At 36.4% G+C, this 16,746-nt stretch overlaps 1 protein-coding gene across 1 annotated transcript; it reads right to left on the bottom strand.

Annotated features, from left to right (window-relative positions):
* Positions 1 to 1,609: 1,609 nt before the first annotated feature.
* wdr43 (WD repeat domain 43) lies at positions 1,610 to 16,203 on the bottom strand. The gene is made up of 18 exons (XM_007257563.4): positions 15,917 to 16,203; positions 12,243 to 12,377; positions 11,998 to 12,119; positions 11,161 to 11,281; positions 10,648 to 10,766; positions 10,159 to 10,261; positions 9,243 to 9,307; positions 7,696 to 7,870; positions 6,960 to 7,046; positions 6,648 to 6,776; positions 6,393 to 6,542; positions 5,452 to 5,538; positions 5,316 to 5,347; positions 5,158 to 5,221; positions 4,874 to 4,987; positions 3,725 to 3,794; positions 3,043 to 3,098; positions 1,610 to 2,950 (listed from the first exon to the last, which is right to left on the bottom strand). The coding sequence occupies exons 1-18, from the start codon at positions 16,148 to 16,150 to the stop codon at positions 2,777 to 2,779; spliced, it is 2,037 nt and encodes a 678-aa protein (XP_007257625.2). The 5' UTR covers positions 16,151 to 16,203; the 3' UTR covers positions 1,610 to 2,776.
* Between the last annotated feature and the right edge of the window lie 543 nt (positions 16,204 to 16,746).

The raw sequence follows: 16,746 nt of genomic DNA, 5'->3' as shown, positions 1-16,746 counted from the left end.
AGTCACCTGGAATACACTTCTCAGCATCTTGAAGGAGTTTCTGGAGGTGCTGAACAATAGTTGCTGCTTTTCCTTCATGCTGTGAAGCTAACCTTTAATCACCATCTCAGTTCATAAGGTTAAGATCAGGGGATTGTGGAGGACAAATATTTTTTTTTACTGTTTCCTACCTAATTACACGTGTTCCTTTATTATTTGTATGTCTTTAAAATTAATATACAATGTAGAAAATAAATTATATAAATAAATAAATAAAAACACTGAATGAGAAGTTTTGTTCAAACATTGTTTAAAAGATGTAAAAGGATGTTCTGTAATTATCAAATTTTATTTGCCAAGTCATGTCATACCTTTGGCTTAAAAAAAAAGTTACAATGAGGAAAAAATAGGAAAGTTTTGTCACTGGATTGTAGTATGTGTTCTTATTTAATTAAAGAAAGAAATATATAAAATTAGTCAACACTGGAATAAGGTAGTTAAATTTGTGCAAAAAAAAAAGTGTCTGGCTAAAGTCAGAACTTTTCTGCAATGCACATCTTTGCAAAATGCTGTAATAAGCAATCGTATAACGTCTCTGTCCTCTGAATTTGCTGAATTACTCGTGTGTTTATTTTTGTCAGTGTATGTTTTAGAGTTTATTTATTGGAAGCTTCAGGAATAATTAAAATTGTAGAGGGGTGCAGAGTGGTCCAACGGTCTAAAGCACCGCCACTATGAGTGGGAGGTTGCAGGTTCGACTTCACATGTATGGTGACTGACTTCACATGTATCAGATGAAGCATGTGTTAGTCTTCAGCCTCCTGCTGTGTTGGGGCATTACTAGTGATAGGGGGAATCCTAATGAGTTGGTTGGGTAATTGGCCGTATAAATTGGGGAGAAAATGGGAAAAAAAATAGAAATAAAATTATAATTTTATTTTATTACAAAGTAATATTTAATTAATTTTTATTTATTATTTTTATTTATTAATTAAAATTTATTACATAAAACATAGTAATACAATCTAAATCATATGGTATATAGGCCTAATAGTGAGGCACAGTCAATTTTTTTTGGCAGATACCACTGGGCATGCGCTGTCCACTGTGGGTGGTAGTATTAGCCGTATATGATGTATTTCATGGAATGTCCCATCATTTATCTCCACTCATCATCCCACCTCACTCTATTTTGTAATTCTCCCAGTATTCAACCTCATTTACAAGATAAGTTCTCAAAATATTTTATTTACTAAATCAGTAATGAAATTAAGTTAAACTCTAAAGTTGTCAACTTAAATATTCATAACCCTCTACAGCGTGGTGCTTTCCTCAGGCAACAAACCACTATTTGGATAATACACCAGTCCATACCACGCTATACTATAATACCTTAAAAAGCATGCCTCTATCCAATACGGCATACAAGTGAGTTCCTAAGTAAAATAATATGGATACGTGGTAGAATAAATAAAGAAACATAAGTGTTGTTTCAGTTCATCCCAAGCTCCCATAATTGTGTGAAACATTAACATAGAGGGTTAAGTTTATTCTCCTTTTTTTCAGCATTATGAGAAACTGTGTTTTATAAAGTGGCTTGGTGTTTTATAAAATAAACACAGACAATCTCTGAGAACAAAAAAAAAGAATTTATTTTATTTAAACTGTACAACAGTCGCTGATATTGTTTGCATGAAAAAAAGGTTATGGTTGACAAAATGTTTTAAAGCAACCACTTTGAGCATCAAGAGACTCTCAGGCCTCTGAGAGACATACGAATTAAATCTGAATATTTATTATTCACCTAATCAAGCCAAGTTCACATTGACATCCACTCTAAAGCTTTGCCATCTTGCTGTCACTAAGAAAAGTGGACAAAAGGAAATAGTACCCTTCCCACACTGCAGGCAGAGATATACAGGGAAGGAGAGAGTGGAGGGGGGGAGGGGGTGAAAAGTAAAAAGGTGGTTTAGAAACACAAAGGCACATTATAAAGACTGTCTTAATGGACCCAGTGTCGTCTCAGTACTCTCAGACACAATGGGAGTCGATGGTTGAGTTAAAGCTACAATCAGTACAGATTTGGTACACAATGATTTCGGGGCCATGAAAGTTTGATCCAAGATTTTTGTACTCCTCTACTCAGCTCTCAATCAAATATCACATACAGTTCAAACCAGATTTCTTATTATTTATTCATTACTCAGGATTTTACCCACAGTAATCTTGATTTCTTTACATATATAAAACCAAGCAGAGCAGCTTTCAAATTTGTCTGGTTTCACAATGAAGAAAAAAGACAAAATACTGATTGAGCTTAAATTCCCAATATTTTCTGGCAACTGGGAAATTTCATGACGCCATTAAACAGAACGAACTGAACAGGTACACGTATTGTATAAGGATACAATAAACAACCTGAGCCCTGACCAAACAAAACACTCCTGCCACAGGTTAAAGGAAGGTGTGGTACAGTTATAACAGCACCAGGGCCAAAAAAAAAGAAAGAATAAGAGGGAGGCAGTCTTGAGGTCTTAACGAACAGCAAGAAAAATAGAGTTCAGACACTCGTTTCTGCTGTGCAGTTCTCAGCTTGGTCAAGCTGTTAGTTTCACCGCCCTAGTGGCCATCCTGGAAAAAATAGCCACCATGAGTCCAGGACATGGCGGACGTTGGAACTCTATAAAACAACCTTTCTTGTATCTGTTTTGTTTTTGTACAATAAAATGAAAACAAGAAAAAAATAAAATGAAATATATAAATCTTCCAAGCTCCTTTTTATGTTCAATTCCTTTTTTCACTCCTCCTCGCTCTCGTTTTCAGGGTCTAAGTCCGAATCGCCATTCGCTTTGGACTCGTCTTTCATGTCTTCCTCCTCGTCACTGCCTTCCTTGTCTTTGTGGTTTTCCCCGTCCTCCGTCACATCCATTGCCCCCTCTTTCTCCGCGTCCTCCTCCTCATCCTCCCAGCCCTGTAAAGAAGCAGCACAGGATTAGGATTTCTCAAGCCTGGACATTTATAAGGAACTACTGCCATTTAAAATGAGTTTCAGATGGTCCTTACATCAGAGTCATCCTCATGGAGTCCCTCAGCTCCCGAATCTCCTTCATCTGAAGACTCTGCAAAAAAAAAAAAAAAAAAAAAAAAAAAAAAAAAAAAAAAAAATGGACATTAGAAAAACTTTTATTGCCATTTTCCCAAACTCAGACAAAGTCTGAAGGTCTACATATATTGTCATTTCTTTCCACTTACCAGATAAATATATTTTTTATACATTCATACCATATTTAACTTTTTTTATTTACCTCTTAAAAACAAGACAACTTTAATTTTATGCTTACTCTTGCCTAAAGTACAGTACCCCCTAGCCAACAGTAATAAATGTGCCTAAACAATGATGTTTCTTAGAAAAATAAATAAGGTTTCTGCTTAGGTCAGTCCACTGTTAAAAATATTAAGGACCTTTTAAGGACCCAAGGACACTATGCAGTCCAGGCTGAAACACTCTTTACAAACAAACTTTATACTCCTACAGGCTGGTCAGGCAGCGTGGGAATTGTAGTGGGTGGTGCAAAATACTCCCAAACTAGTCTTTATTCATTTTCTTTATAAAATAATCAGTGATTCACATACACTACTCCTGGGGGAGTGATTAGTTGATTAGTTATGTCTGATCAACTAACTGTGAAAGATGCATAAGCTTTTGATATCTTTGAGGAAAGTATTTGATTGGCCTATTTCTTACCTTCCTCATACACAAGCTTGGCCGTATGGTCCAGGTCACCAGCTTTCTGGGTACTGCTGCTTGTTGCCACCTAGTGGAGAGAATGAAGTTACACAGTGAGTCCCACAGACTTTAATTTGTGCACATTAAATAACATTTTAGTGCATCTCAAGAGGAGTTTAACACTTGATTAACCACTGAGTGCCACAATGACAACATAAGCGATTGTGTGCTGTTACGCGATAAGAATAGAAGGTGGGCAAAATGTAAAAATTACAAAGTATAGTATAGGAAACACACACAAGCAGGATATTATCAGGAGATTCTATTAAGAAGTCTTCAACTGAGATGTAAATATATCACCTTATCATGCTGTCCTGCAGTAGTTTAATCACCACAGGTAATGTAAGTAACGGACACACTGACTGTCCTTATTTCATCCCATTCAGCAAAAACAGACTAGTGTGTATTGTGGAGTCAAATGTAATTTGTTTTGAGTTTAATGGAGCGCTGATACTACAATGTATGCATGCCCCACCCACACTGAAACCTCACCTTACTAACCAACTAAACACAGGAGAGGAGGGCCAATCAGGATGCTCTATTTCTCACTATGTGCTTGTCTAGCTTGTTCACCCCTTTTTTCCCTTGCACGTGCTCGATTGCTCGCTCAACCACACATTAATGATGCGTCAACAATTTTTCAATCAACAATTGACAATTTATAGTTTATGTTGATTACACCAACTAATTGTTGCAGTTCTAGTTAGCCTTCATCTACAATTGAAATGTTTCCAGTCCACTATGTACCACTTCCTCCTCTTAGGACAGGCCTGCTAGAGCAGTGTTCTTTAGATCTGGCCCTGGCAACCCCTGCCCGGCACATTTTAGAGGACTGCCAGCTTCAACACTGCCACTGCAACTCTGAAAAGGCTTGTTTAAATCAGGTGTGTTAAGAAGGGAAAGCCACAGATTTGCAGAGCACGGGGGGTTGCAAGAACCTTAAGTGAAGGACCATCTCAACCCAATGGCTGAGAAACTTTGCTGATTAATAGGTCTTCAATTCTGTTGAGAAACTGGTAAGTGACCTCTACACCCAATCAGGAATGAGTGTAGCAGAGCACTTATGACTGAAAGATAAAAAAGAAAAAAAGGATCTTGCTTCAGTACCTGAGTCATGAGCAGGTAGAGTTTGCCATGAAGTCTCGTGAGCTGGTGGTACAGCTTAACCCGGGTCTCAATCATATGATACAGCAGCCCTAACTGAGACACCAAGTCAGGTAGCTGAAACACAGGAAACAGAAACCTATTAGTGAAAATAAAGCTAGACAGAAATGCAGAACCTCTGTGAACCTCTTTTCTTTTCAACACCCCCCCCACCATCCTATCTGCTTTAACATAATTGTTAATTTGATCCATTTTTCTTAATTGATCAAATAAAAATCCACACTTACCGATGACAAGTATGATGTGTGCTGCGTCAAAACTGCCTTTAACCACTGTACTATTAATATCGCCCTGAAGAGAGATACAAAAATTAGTTTAACACCACAGTAAAGCAGCAGACTTTTTTTTAACCACAGAAAGAACTAAACAGCAAGAATTTACTCACACAAATGGATGTCCTTGCAGCCTTTTTGATAGCTACAAAACAAACAAAAAATTATGAGAATGAAATCAAAGAAAAAAAAAAAAAAAAAGAAGAAAAGAAATGTCTGCTGTTGTGATAGCACATTTTTGTCACTCACCTCTTCCACTAAAGGCAAAACTGCAGGAGGCGGCAGGCGGGCAACCGTTTTCTTGATCAAGGTTTCCTTCTTTGTTTGGAAGATTTTCTGGAACGATAAAAAAAAAAAAAAGGATTAAACATTCTGTACATTTCACAGCATTTTTTAATTAGCACAACTATTTTATATATTTTATATTATATATTTTACCTTATATACCGCACTTAAAATCCTTAAAACAAGCTACATGGGATGAACCGCTAGCTAATAACTCCTTGGCGCTGTTGGGCATTAGCCTCTAATCTCCAGCATTTAGCTGCTAATGCTAATCCAACCTTATTGCAGGAAAAAAATTGTGAATCTAAGTTTACTGTTAATAAACGAAAATGGTTTCCAGGAAATACATCTATGTAGAATAACATCCAGCGCTCATGGGACTTTAAAAGTCTTTTGGCTTTTTTTTTGTTTTGTTTATCTAGTTTAGCTTTACTTGACTTAGTTAGCTACCTCACAACCACCACCCAACATCGAGACCTGCTGAATTAAAAGTTTCTTATAGTGTCTCCTAAAATGCGCCTTTAAGTGCGAAAAACAAATAATATATTTAAACAGATGTTATCAGGTGCTTTTTTTTTTAAAGCATTTTTCTTTTGGGAACCAAACTGGTTTTCTAACCAGGAACCAAGGCTAGCTTTAGATTAAACTGCAGAACCAACAGTGGTTCACCAAATGTAAAATAGCACCCCTCAGAGCTTTAAAAAAAATGCCATCAGTTCTACCTTTATTAGTGTGCTACCTTGCATAAATTATGAAAATTGCAAAATATGCAAGAAGTAAATAAATAAATTAAATTATATTTACCTGTGATACTTTTAAGACTTTTGAAAGATTTACACAGATAATCTCCTTAAAGCATATCATGTAACAACATCACTGGTGGATTATTAAACGTGTGTACTCACATTGAGGATCTGTGAGTCCTTGCTCTCCAGGCCCTGCACCAGTAGCACGGCAAAGCTATCTGTCTGTAGAGACGATGAAGCCCCCTTGTCTCCACCTTTACCCCCCGATACACTCAACTCGATTTGTTCCAACCGCTCCTCTATAGACATCTTGAGAAGATTAAAAAAAGAAAGAAAAAAAAGTTTAGAGGTGAGATAGAAGATGATTGAGTGAAATAAATAAAATACTACATAAAAATAATAATAAAGTCTTACCTCTGTAGCACTGGACCCTTGTTTCCTCTTCTCCGGTTGGCTGGAGTTTGCTCTGATTGGAGCTTTGTGTCCAGGAAGTCCCGGTATAAGTACTTTGCTTTTCTGTTCATTTACAATGGGCGTCTTTACCTATGAGAAGCATTTTCCAGTCTGTTAGTAAACTATTATAATTATCTTCATTATAGTGCAGGAATAAACTATTTATAAATGAAAAAAAAATGAAGAGACAGATGAAAAATAAATAAATAAATATACTCGATTAATTTCAGTTGAATAAAATACACGTACCTAAATAAACAAACAAAATCTTACCTTGGACACAGCAGCATCAACAGAAAGGGAGAGTGTGGTGTGTAAGTCTCGGATCAGGCACACGTGCCTCTCCGTCGTATTTATGGGCTGTCAGAGAAGAAAAAGTAGGAACTTTACATATTATACATTAATATGACCAACACAACTGTTAGGAAAAACCTTTTGGTTAGGATACGGTATTTCAAAGACAAGCAGAAGTTATCAAAAATTGCTTTTTTATAGGCTGATTGATATATCAATATATGTTTGAAAAGAGACCTATATCTGGCGTTGATCCGGGCACTTCACAACCCTAAACTGTCTTTTGTGCACTGAAGAGACATGTCCAAATCAGGATTAAAAACATCACATTCAGGGTGCACCTGGTACTTAATTAGATTTTCCACTACCACAGACCAACTTCACCTTGAAATATGCTTGGTGATTAGGGGTGGGAATCATGGGGCATCTAAACATAATTTCACAATACATTGATTCCACAATAATGTCAGAATTTAGCGATTATGCAATAAATTGAAGCCATTTTGTTTAATGCTTTACATGCATAAATTATTCCTCAATAAGAAAACATGGAATTATACATTTATTGTTGTCAGTTTCACAGAATTTGACAACCACCATTTTCACCACAGGTTTACCCTATTCATTTGATTAGCGCCACCATGTGGATTAATGAAGCAGTAACTACAGTAAGTCCAAATAATCTTTGGTCGGACACAAAACTGAATGAACTCACCATTTTCTCAATGACAGGCTGCAGATGGTTTCCGTAGGCCAGAATGAGGTTCTGTTTGTCCGCACAGAGAGTTGTAGCCAGTAGTGGCACGGGTACAGGCACGTCTCCCTCCCCTTTGCCTCCAACACTTGACACCTGTACCGAACACACTGGAGACAAGGGCTTTTTACCGGGTCTGTGGGGAAAATGAGAGAGCGAAGCGGGGAAAAAAAAAAAAAAAAAAAAAAAGTTACTACAGCAGTAATTAATATAACACACAGACACTACAACCTTTCACTTTCCATTTACTTTAATGGCACTTCATCTGGATATCTTGGATAAAATTCAGTCACTTTGTACAGAAATGCTGATGTGCCGAAAGTGGGGATATAACGCTGTGAAAACCTAAATAACTCAACCATACAACAAGCAGTAAGCTTTTACTAAATTTCATACAGCTCTATTTTTACAGAATGACTGACAATCGTTGTGGAGGAAATTTACAGACAGTTTAATCTTAGCTTAAAGATAAAAAAAAAATTCCAGCGGGCCAGGGATTGGCAGAATAACAGGCACAATCTTTAAACTGGAAGATCGATTTGGAGCTGATTCATTATAGCCAGTCAAATTAACACCCTTTAATCCACAGAGGTGCTCTATTTTGGCACCAGCTGATTTGATTTATTGCAAACACTAACTCAGACATAATGAATGACTACAAACTGTGCCAAGTACCACTGTATCAGAAACAATTGTGATAACAGTAGTTCTAAAAAACTATGCCATTTAAATAATTGATATATAATAGCATACTAATGAATTTACACACTTCTTTTTAAGAGCAATGAACTTTTGATTATTAAGAGTATTTAGACATATAATCTGAATTTAAACTCAATTTCAATAAAAAAAATAATAAAAAAAGTCAACATAGCAGCCTTTTCACATTAAGGGCACTCCTTACGTAAACAAAAATAAGCAATAGAGGGATAAGTAACAATTTATGAGGCCATTGTCAAATACTTTATAAGCCAATGCCGTAAATATTGACAGGTCTATGCTTTTAGAGGAAAGGGTGTGGAGGGGGTACAGTTTTCCACCAATTACAAAACAAAATGATTTTTAGTATAATATGTAGAGGGCAAGGTTGTATCCTGAATTTGAATCCCTAGAAGCCATTTTTGTACCATCTCTGAGCTGCTGCCCTGTATGGCCTCTCTCTGACAAAATGCTAAAAGGTGAGCTCACTCCAGATGTCCCCAGTTTTTCTTACACACACAGGCTATAAGCTAACATGGTCCCATCGTTTCAGGTTGGTAAAAAGTGCACACGGGTCAAAAATAACTAATGTGTACAGTAAAACCGATATACTAAAAAAAGACATTTTTCAATTTGAGACAGCTGCCAGAAAGCTTTGGGATAGTTTGGAGCCCAAACATATACACACACAGTATAAATCCCTTAATTGTCTTAATAATCAAATTTCTTCTGTTCAATAAAAATAAATCAATCAATAAACCAATGCAAACAAATCAACAATTCCCCAAACACAGTGAACACACACTTACCCATTGAGAAAGTGCTCAAAGAGGTGAAGCTGCCCATCCTTGCACACCACTGCTAACCTCACCGCCTGGGGAGCACAGATATTTTTAGTTAAACAGGACAGTCAATCCAAAATACATTTTAAATTCATTTAATAATGTAAAAATAAGTAAGTTACTAAAGAAATTCACCTAGGTTAGCATCTACAGCCCTAATACCTGGAGAGTTGGGGTACTTTATATGGAGAATCTTTATTCACTACGGATTTCCACAAAATAGAAAACCTTAGCATACATGACCAAAATGGAAGTGGCCATTTGGTTTACACTCTGCTGTCACCACCAAAAACATGTGATGTTAACCACATTGTTGTAATAATAAAATTTGTAAATCAGCAGCTACATGTGTTGATAACATGTATGTAGGCTAAACTACACAATCTCTTTTCTAAAGTTATATTAGCATCTGTAAGAAGACTTTAGCTCATCCTCCAGATTTAGGTATTGTTCGGCATACAATATCTTTGCTCCCAAAAAAGTGGTAGGATCCGAGGTATCTTTGCTCTGCCTAACAAAACCAAATACCTCCTCAAGCACTTCAATACTTAAGAAATGGCAAACTTGGAAGATTTTACATAGGAAGAGGAAATATTATCCCACATTTGGCTTTGCATGGGGTAGTTTACCCTGAGGTCTTTAATGGCTCTTTAACAGAAGAAAAATATCTCAGGAATATTTACTGACACTGAAGTGAACATCAAATTCGGAAAGGACTAAAATTACAGAACTTGTCTAGTAGTAATTACTGTACCCAACTTCCTCAGGTAAAACCAACCCCATGTGAATAGAACATCAGGTACACATCCAGGATCAATTGTCAGATGATCTGAAGATTTTTTAATGAGACCAGAAAAATGATTAAATCGAGGCAAATTCTCACTTCATCTTTGCTGTTGGACGTCTGCAGGTCGATGTGTTGGGGTTCATCTGTCAATGTAAAAGACACCACCGCATTCTTGTCTTTTCCATCAGACCGCACCTGCCTGTAGAGCGAGGAATGAAATGAAGCACAATTTAAAAACACTGCTCATTAATAATTTAATTTTTTTCTCTTTTCCACCATTTCTGAATGGGGTTTAATGATTGAATTTTATTGGGCCAAACAACAATCAAGATAAACTGAAAATTGTGGAGTAGAAGAGAAACTAATATTAATCTAAAAACTTGGGCTGCACAGTATATAATTTTATTAGCTTCATCACAATGTGTGAATGCCCAATAGTAACATAAAAGCAAAAGTACACAAAGTTTTTGTTCACTATCAGAATCCGATTACATCTGCCTTATGTTTACAATACTCTTCACTGTCTTAAATATAAAAAAATTAGCCCCAGTTTTGGCTAGGCTGGAGAAAAAATAGCTTCCATACCACACACTGAGAAGTCGGTCATGAGCTGCTCCAGACACAAAGTAGAGACCATTACTGTCTGGTGGTCTGTTTGTTGCGAAGCAGAGCGTCGTTATCGTTGTGGCGTGACCTGTGAACTTCTGCAAAGTGAGATATAGCACAACAAAGTTAGACTCTCAAATAAGTGTGTTCTGAATTCAGCCTTCTCGCTAAACAAACACTTGATTGAAGTAAAAAAATTATCAAATAAAATGTGATTAATTGTACGAACACTACTACAGTTCTGTCACATCAAGACGACAAATTGTGCGGACATTTATCGTTCCTCGATCTACAATGTCCCGTCTATATCAGGAATGTCATAGAAGACATTACTACCCACAGTGGACAGCTCATTACTTAGTAACATTTGTGACTGGTGGAGTCTGGCAAAAATTTGTCCACAGCGACACGCATAAGTGCAGCATTCTTTGAATAGGTAACATGGGTAACAACAGTTACAATCTATTGTTAGTTCAAATCAAGCAGACTTACCCGGTACATTTCCTTGGTCTCCAAGTCCCACATTTTGATGGTCATTCCAGCAGACAGCAGGAATTTCCCATCTGGACTTACAGAAAGACTCGTCACTGCCGCTCTGTCTGCTTTCCATTTACTAAGAGGTGGAAAAAAACACACAATCATAAACATCGATAGGTTACACACAGATAATAGGTGCTGCTAATCAAATCTAGCAAATTTTCTGAGCCAGATCATCCTATAATGTAATCAAATACTAATCTACTAAGGAAAAGGAGACATTACTTTTAGTTCACATTTAATAAAAGAATTAAACCCAAGATTATCTCCACTCTGCCATACAAGAAACCTTACAAATCAAAGCTGTTACGAAATATTCACCCTGCTTGACATATGATGCTTAAGACAGGATCATGAAGTGTCCTGAAATCTGTCAAGACTATGGGAGAGCTAGAGGACCCAACCTTAATACAAAATAATAATAGTCTTAAATGTTTATTGGTATTAAAAATATTCAAACAATAGGAATAAAATATTTTTCAATTGACTTCCATTAAACACATTTATATAGTTCTTTTTACAACAAATGTCACAAAGAAGTCTCTTGTAAGTAAACACAAAGGAAACAGTGAAAATGAAAAACTTGCTCAAGCTGAGACGACCAAACTTTAAAGTTGTTCTGGAGACAGAAGGAGGTTTCAGCATAACAGCAACAAATTAGACCGACCAAATATAAATTTGCTTTCCTCTGATCTTTGATATACAGATTGTACTTTTTAATAGCTTGAAGGATTATTGACATTTGACTCCCAGCCAATTACAGTACAATCATCATACACTTGTGCTACTTACCAGCGTGTTTTGCCTGTCTGCAGGTCCCACTCAACGATGTGCGTGTCGTCTGAGCCGCTGTAGAGAAGAGAGTCTTCTGGGTGCCACTGGATGCTGTTGACCCCTCCACTATGTCCTCCATCCTGAAAGAAGTTAAAAATACATTACACACACACAAAAAATTAAAAAATACTATCAGAACAGAAACAAAATAGAACAAGTTGCATGCATGGTATGGCGTAGACAAGTAAGCAGTAACTTCATACCAGTGTGCAGTGCAGATCACCCTTCACTGTGCTGTAGATGAGAACTGTGCCCGCAGCTGTGCCAAGCGCCAACAGATCTGATTGCTCCACAGCCTGTCCTGCCTCTGATTTCCTCTTCTTCCTCTGTGGACCTTCCTATACATACACACGCATAGAAACAAACTTAGAGTATATTAAGGCAGATTTATAATGACATTTACAGTAAAAACTCAAATAAAAATATTCATTTTATTACATATAATTTCTACATGAAAAATGTATGTGTAGAGTTCAAAAATGTGTAAAATTAATCTTGATGACCTTTAATACTGCTTTCAATACTATAAACTTTAGCATGTGTTCTTGAATGCTTATTTAAACAAATAACTAAATACACCCAAAAGTACAGGCTGCTCATTTAACATTTCTTCTGATAAAGGGCATTATAAAAGGGTTTATCCTGCTTTGTTGGAGTAACTGTTTCTACTGTCCAGGGACATTTTTCTAATAGATTTTGGAGCACTGCTTTAAGAATTTGATGGCATTCAGTGACAAGTGCATTAGCTCAGGAGGTCAGGATGCTGGTTTAATTCAATCCAAAAGTATTTAAAGGAGTGCCATTATTCCAGAGAACACAATTCTATTGCTCTACAGCTTAACAAGTTCACGAGTCCTATTCTACATGGACTAGACAAGTCATGTGTGCATTTGCACGTTTGTGTCCAAAGCGTAAAAGTAAGAATGCACTGATTAGAAAGGTGGCCACAAACACTTAGACACACTGTTCTCAAACATCACATGCTGACACTGACAAGGAATAAACTTGTAGTACTATTGTCTACTTAACTACTTAACTTCTGTCTGCTTTTCATAACCTAATATGTATCAGATTAATCCCACATATTGGGCCATTTTAATCAGCTGTTGACTTTACAGAAAACTTAAGCCCTATCCGGACGAGATTAGTTTCTCTTTTATGGGGGTTCCTCTGTAATTTTATTCCCGTCCGGAACGACCACGTACGTGTTTTTCTCAGACGTCCTCTGAGAAAATAACATGCTGAATTTCCTACTGATTTTTTGCTAAACTCTGTGGTAATTTTAGTCCTTTAAGGACAGGGTTTTAGTCTCGCTTATTTTTTGGAAACTTCAGAATGCATTAAAATAAAACCAAGATATGACATTAAGACTTTTTGATTGATTAAAGACATTTTAAAGCAAATTAAGGATTTTTTTGTTCCAAGTTAAACAAGACTTTAAGGAACTGCAGACACTCTGTATACTTAGCTGATAAAAATTTAACAGCAGTAGCAGGAGAGGAGACATCAAATATTTGTCAATAAAGTGTCCAAACAAAAATAATCACTTTACTCCCTACTTTATGACCAGAAGCTAAAATATTTATATTGCTGCTGACTTTACTTAAAGTTCAGTTTTGTTTTTTCTTGGAAGTTCAAAATGTATTCATGTAATCAAAATGTGGCATTTTAAGACCTTTTGGATGTGATATGAGGATTTGAGATATTTTAAGACAAGTTAAGGAATTTTTGTTTTAAGCTTTTTACATGAAGCTTTTTTTGAAAAACTGAAGACACCCTGTATATCATAGCTACATAATTATAGCAGCGGCATGAGACGAGATCATCTTAAAACGATAATGACATTTATAACAATTATTCCTATGTCAATAAACCGACTTTTTGACCAGAAGCTAGAATAATTATATTTCTGTTGACTTTACAGAAAGTTTAGTTTTGCTTATTTTATTTTGGAAACTTTAAAATGCACAACAAATAAAACAAAATGTGGCATTTTTAAGACCTTTTGTAATCTGATTTAAGATATTTTAAGACAAATTAAGGAATTTTAGTTTTTAGTTAAACAAGACTTTATAAAGAAACTGCAGACATCCTGTGTATTGTAGCTAATCAGAATGTTTGAATATGCGTAGCTGTTAATAGCATTGTTGTGCTTCTATATAACAATTACCTCAGTGGCATGATATGTGGTGATATTAAAATAAAACTAGAATATTAATATTACTGTTGACTACAGAAAGTTTAGTTTTGCTTATTTTTGAAAACTTCTAAATGCAGTAAAAATGTCATAAATGTGGGATTTTTAAGACCTTTTGGATGTGACAAATTAAAGAATTTATGGTTTAAGCTTTTTACATTAAAGAACTGCAGACACGCTGTATATCGCAGCTAATTAGTATGCTTGAATTTTTTTGGCTGTTAAAAGGAGTTAATAGCATTGATGTGCTTTTACATAATTATAGCAGTGGCATGAGACGAGATTTTCTTAAAATGAAGATAATGACATTTATAACAACTTTAAGGTGTCAATAAACCATTCAAAAAGTAACTTTTCTGCCAACTTTAGACCAGAAGCTAGAATAATTATATTGCTGTTGACTTTACCGAAAGTTTACTTTCGCTTTTTTTTTTAAACATTCAAAACATTAAAAAAGATAAAACAAATCGTGACATTTTAAAAGCTCTTGGAAATTGTTTGAAGATATTTTAAGACAAATTAAAGAGTATGTTTTTAGATTTTTACACTTTTTAAGGAACTGCAGACACCCTGTATATGTCAATTAGGATGTTAAAATATAGTTAATATAGTACAATTAGTTAATAGCACTGTTGTGCTTTTATGTAACAATTATATCAGTGGCATGAGATCAGATTACCTTAAAATAAAGAGATTAGTTAATAGCATTGTCGTGATTTTATAAAATTATTATATGAGTAGCATGAGATGGCCTTAGAATGACAAACATATCATTTACTTGCAATATTTATGGGACAATATCGTCTTAAGACGACATATTGCTCAACTTTGCTCCAGTTAATGCCAAAGGCTTTATGGCCAGAAGCTTTATTAAATATTAAATATATCATCAACATAAACAACCTTCAACTGTAGGTTTCTATATCTAGACCTTCCAGTTTACCACCTATCTAGTAATTTAAATACTACAACTTTTTTTTACATGGAGCTAGTTAGCTAACTAGCTAGTAACTTGGTCATTAACCATTTGAGCCTTAAGATTATAAATAACAAGCTCAAGCGGGCACTGTATTCAAAAACAATAAGCTTAATAAAGTTTTGATGGATATAAAAAAGGGAAAATTAGGTATTTTACAGCTTAAAACAAGGAGCAAGAGGCCATCTTAGTGGTCACAGCTAGGTTGACTAGCTAGTGGTGAACATGTGCTGCGAAGGACCACATGTGCGCCTTGCTTTGCTGCGATGCTAGAAGGCTAAGCTAAGCGCTAACGGGCTAGGCTGCTAACACGCTAGCTCAGCTAACTAACGAAGGCCGCTAACGTGGGTTATAGCTACTCAGAGATACGGGCAGGCGGATTTTGGCACTTATAAACACACACACAAACACTGAGAAACAGAGAGACATCCGCACAGCATCACCCAGTCCGGTTCGCTTTTTCCGAAGCGAGAAAAGTAACAGAAAGCGAGTCTGAAAGCTCCAATTTCAGCTGTTTTTCTCCTCCTGCCTCCATATAAACTGAGATTGAGCCTGAAGCTCGTGCGCTACTTTTAAACATCATCAGTTTAAAATAACAACGAATTTAACGGCCACTTAACGAGCGCTCAGGTTCAACTTATAAAAATCAGCACGTGCCGTTTAATTCAAATAACTGAACTACAGCTCTGTTGTGTCTCGCGCACCTTGCTGGTTCTGCACGGGCCCCACGCCACGCAGCTGCAGGCAGCGCTGAGCCGCGCGGAGGGCGCGTACTCCTGCCGGGGTTTCCCACCGCTGCCGCCGCCGTCCGCGTCCCAGATCCGCAGGCGTCCGTCGCGAGCACACACGGCCAGATACTGCCGCCGCGGCGCCGGTGAATAGGCGCACGGGAGCGCGAGAGAAGCCGAAGGAGCTGAACCTCCGCCGTCCGCCGCCATCGTTCAGCGCGACTCTGAGCGTGCGTAGCCGAGCGCTGGGGGAGACACGTGGGGTATTACGGAGCGCTGGAGAGAAGGGAGCACGCATGCGCCTGCTCTGTCACGTTTCGTGGGCGTGGACAAATATTCCACTTGACCAATAACGTATGTTAAATTTGTAAATAACAGTAAATAAACTGCTAATTTAATTTAATATGTAAAATATATTATTTTCAAGTAGGTGAAGGCAACTAAAATAAAAAAATATATAATTTTCAAAGACATAAAAATGAGTAATTGATTAAATTAATGGTATATTATTGGCAAATTTGAAGGTAAAGAAAGGCATTTATATATTATAAATAATCACATATTTATACTATTAAAATATAATTAAATGTGTGCAGCAGTTGTGTATGTATGTTATACAGTTAATGCATTTACAGGAAGAGAAAATAATATACAATCAAAAGAAAAATAATTATAATAAGAAAAATAAAATGATAAAATGGTCATTCTCAGAAGCTACGATATTTATATCCCACAAAAATCTTCTACTGTATCTAGGTTTCTATGTCTAGACCTTTCAGTTTACTACTAACACTTAAAATATAATA

Source organism: Astyanax mexicanus, chromosome 14 (genome assembly GCF_023375975.1).
Source record: "Astyanax mexicanus isolate ESR-SI-001 chromosome 14, AstMex3_surface, whole genome shotgun sequence".
Classification (NCBI taxonomy): Eukaryota; Metazoa; Chordata; class Actinopteri; order Characiformes; family Acestrorhamphidae; genus Astyanax; species Astyanax mexicanus.
Note: the sequence above shows the minus strand (reverse complement) of the source record. Positions and strands in the feature narration are given on the sequence as shown.

Excerpts from the sequence above, each read along its gene's own strand:
- wdr43 (XM_007257563.4), bottom strand. The coding sequence starts at position 16,150 with ATGGCGGCGGACGGCGGAGGTTCAGCTCCTTCGGCTTCTCTCGCGCTC. Across the intron at positions 4,988-5,157 it reads ACACATCATACTTGTCATCG|CTACCTGACTTGGTGTCTCA; the intron begins GTAAGTGTGGAT and ends CCTGTGTTTCAG. Across the intron at positions 3,099-3,724 it reads CAAGCTTGTGTATGAGGAAG|AGTCTTCAGATGAAGGAGAT; the intron begins GTAAGAAATAGG and ends TTTTTTTTGCAG.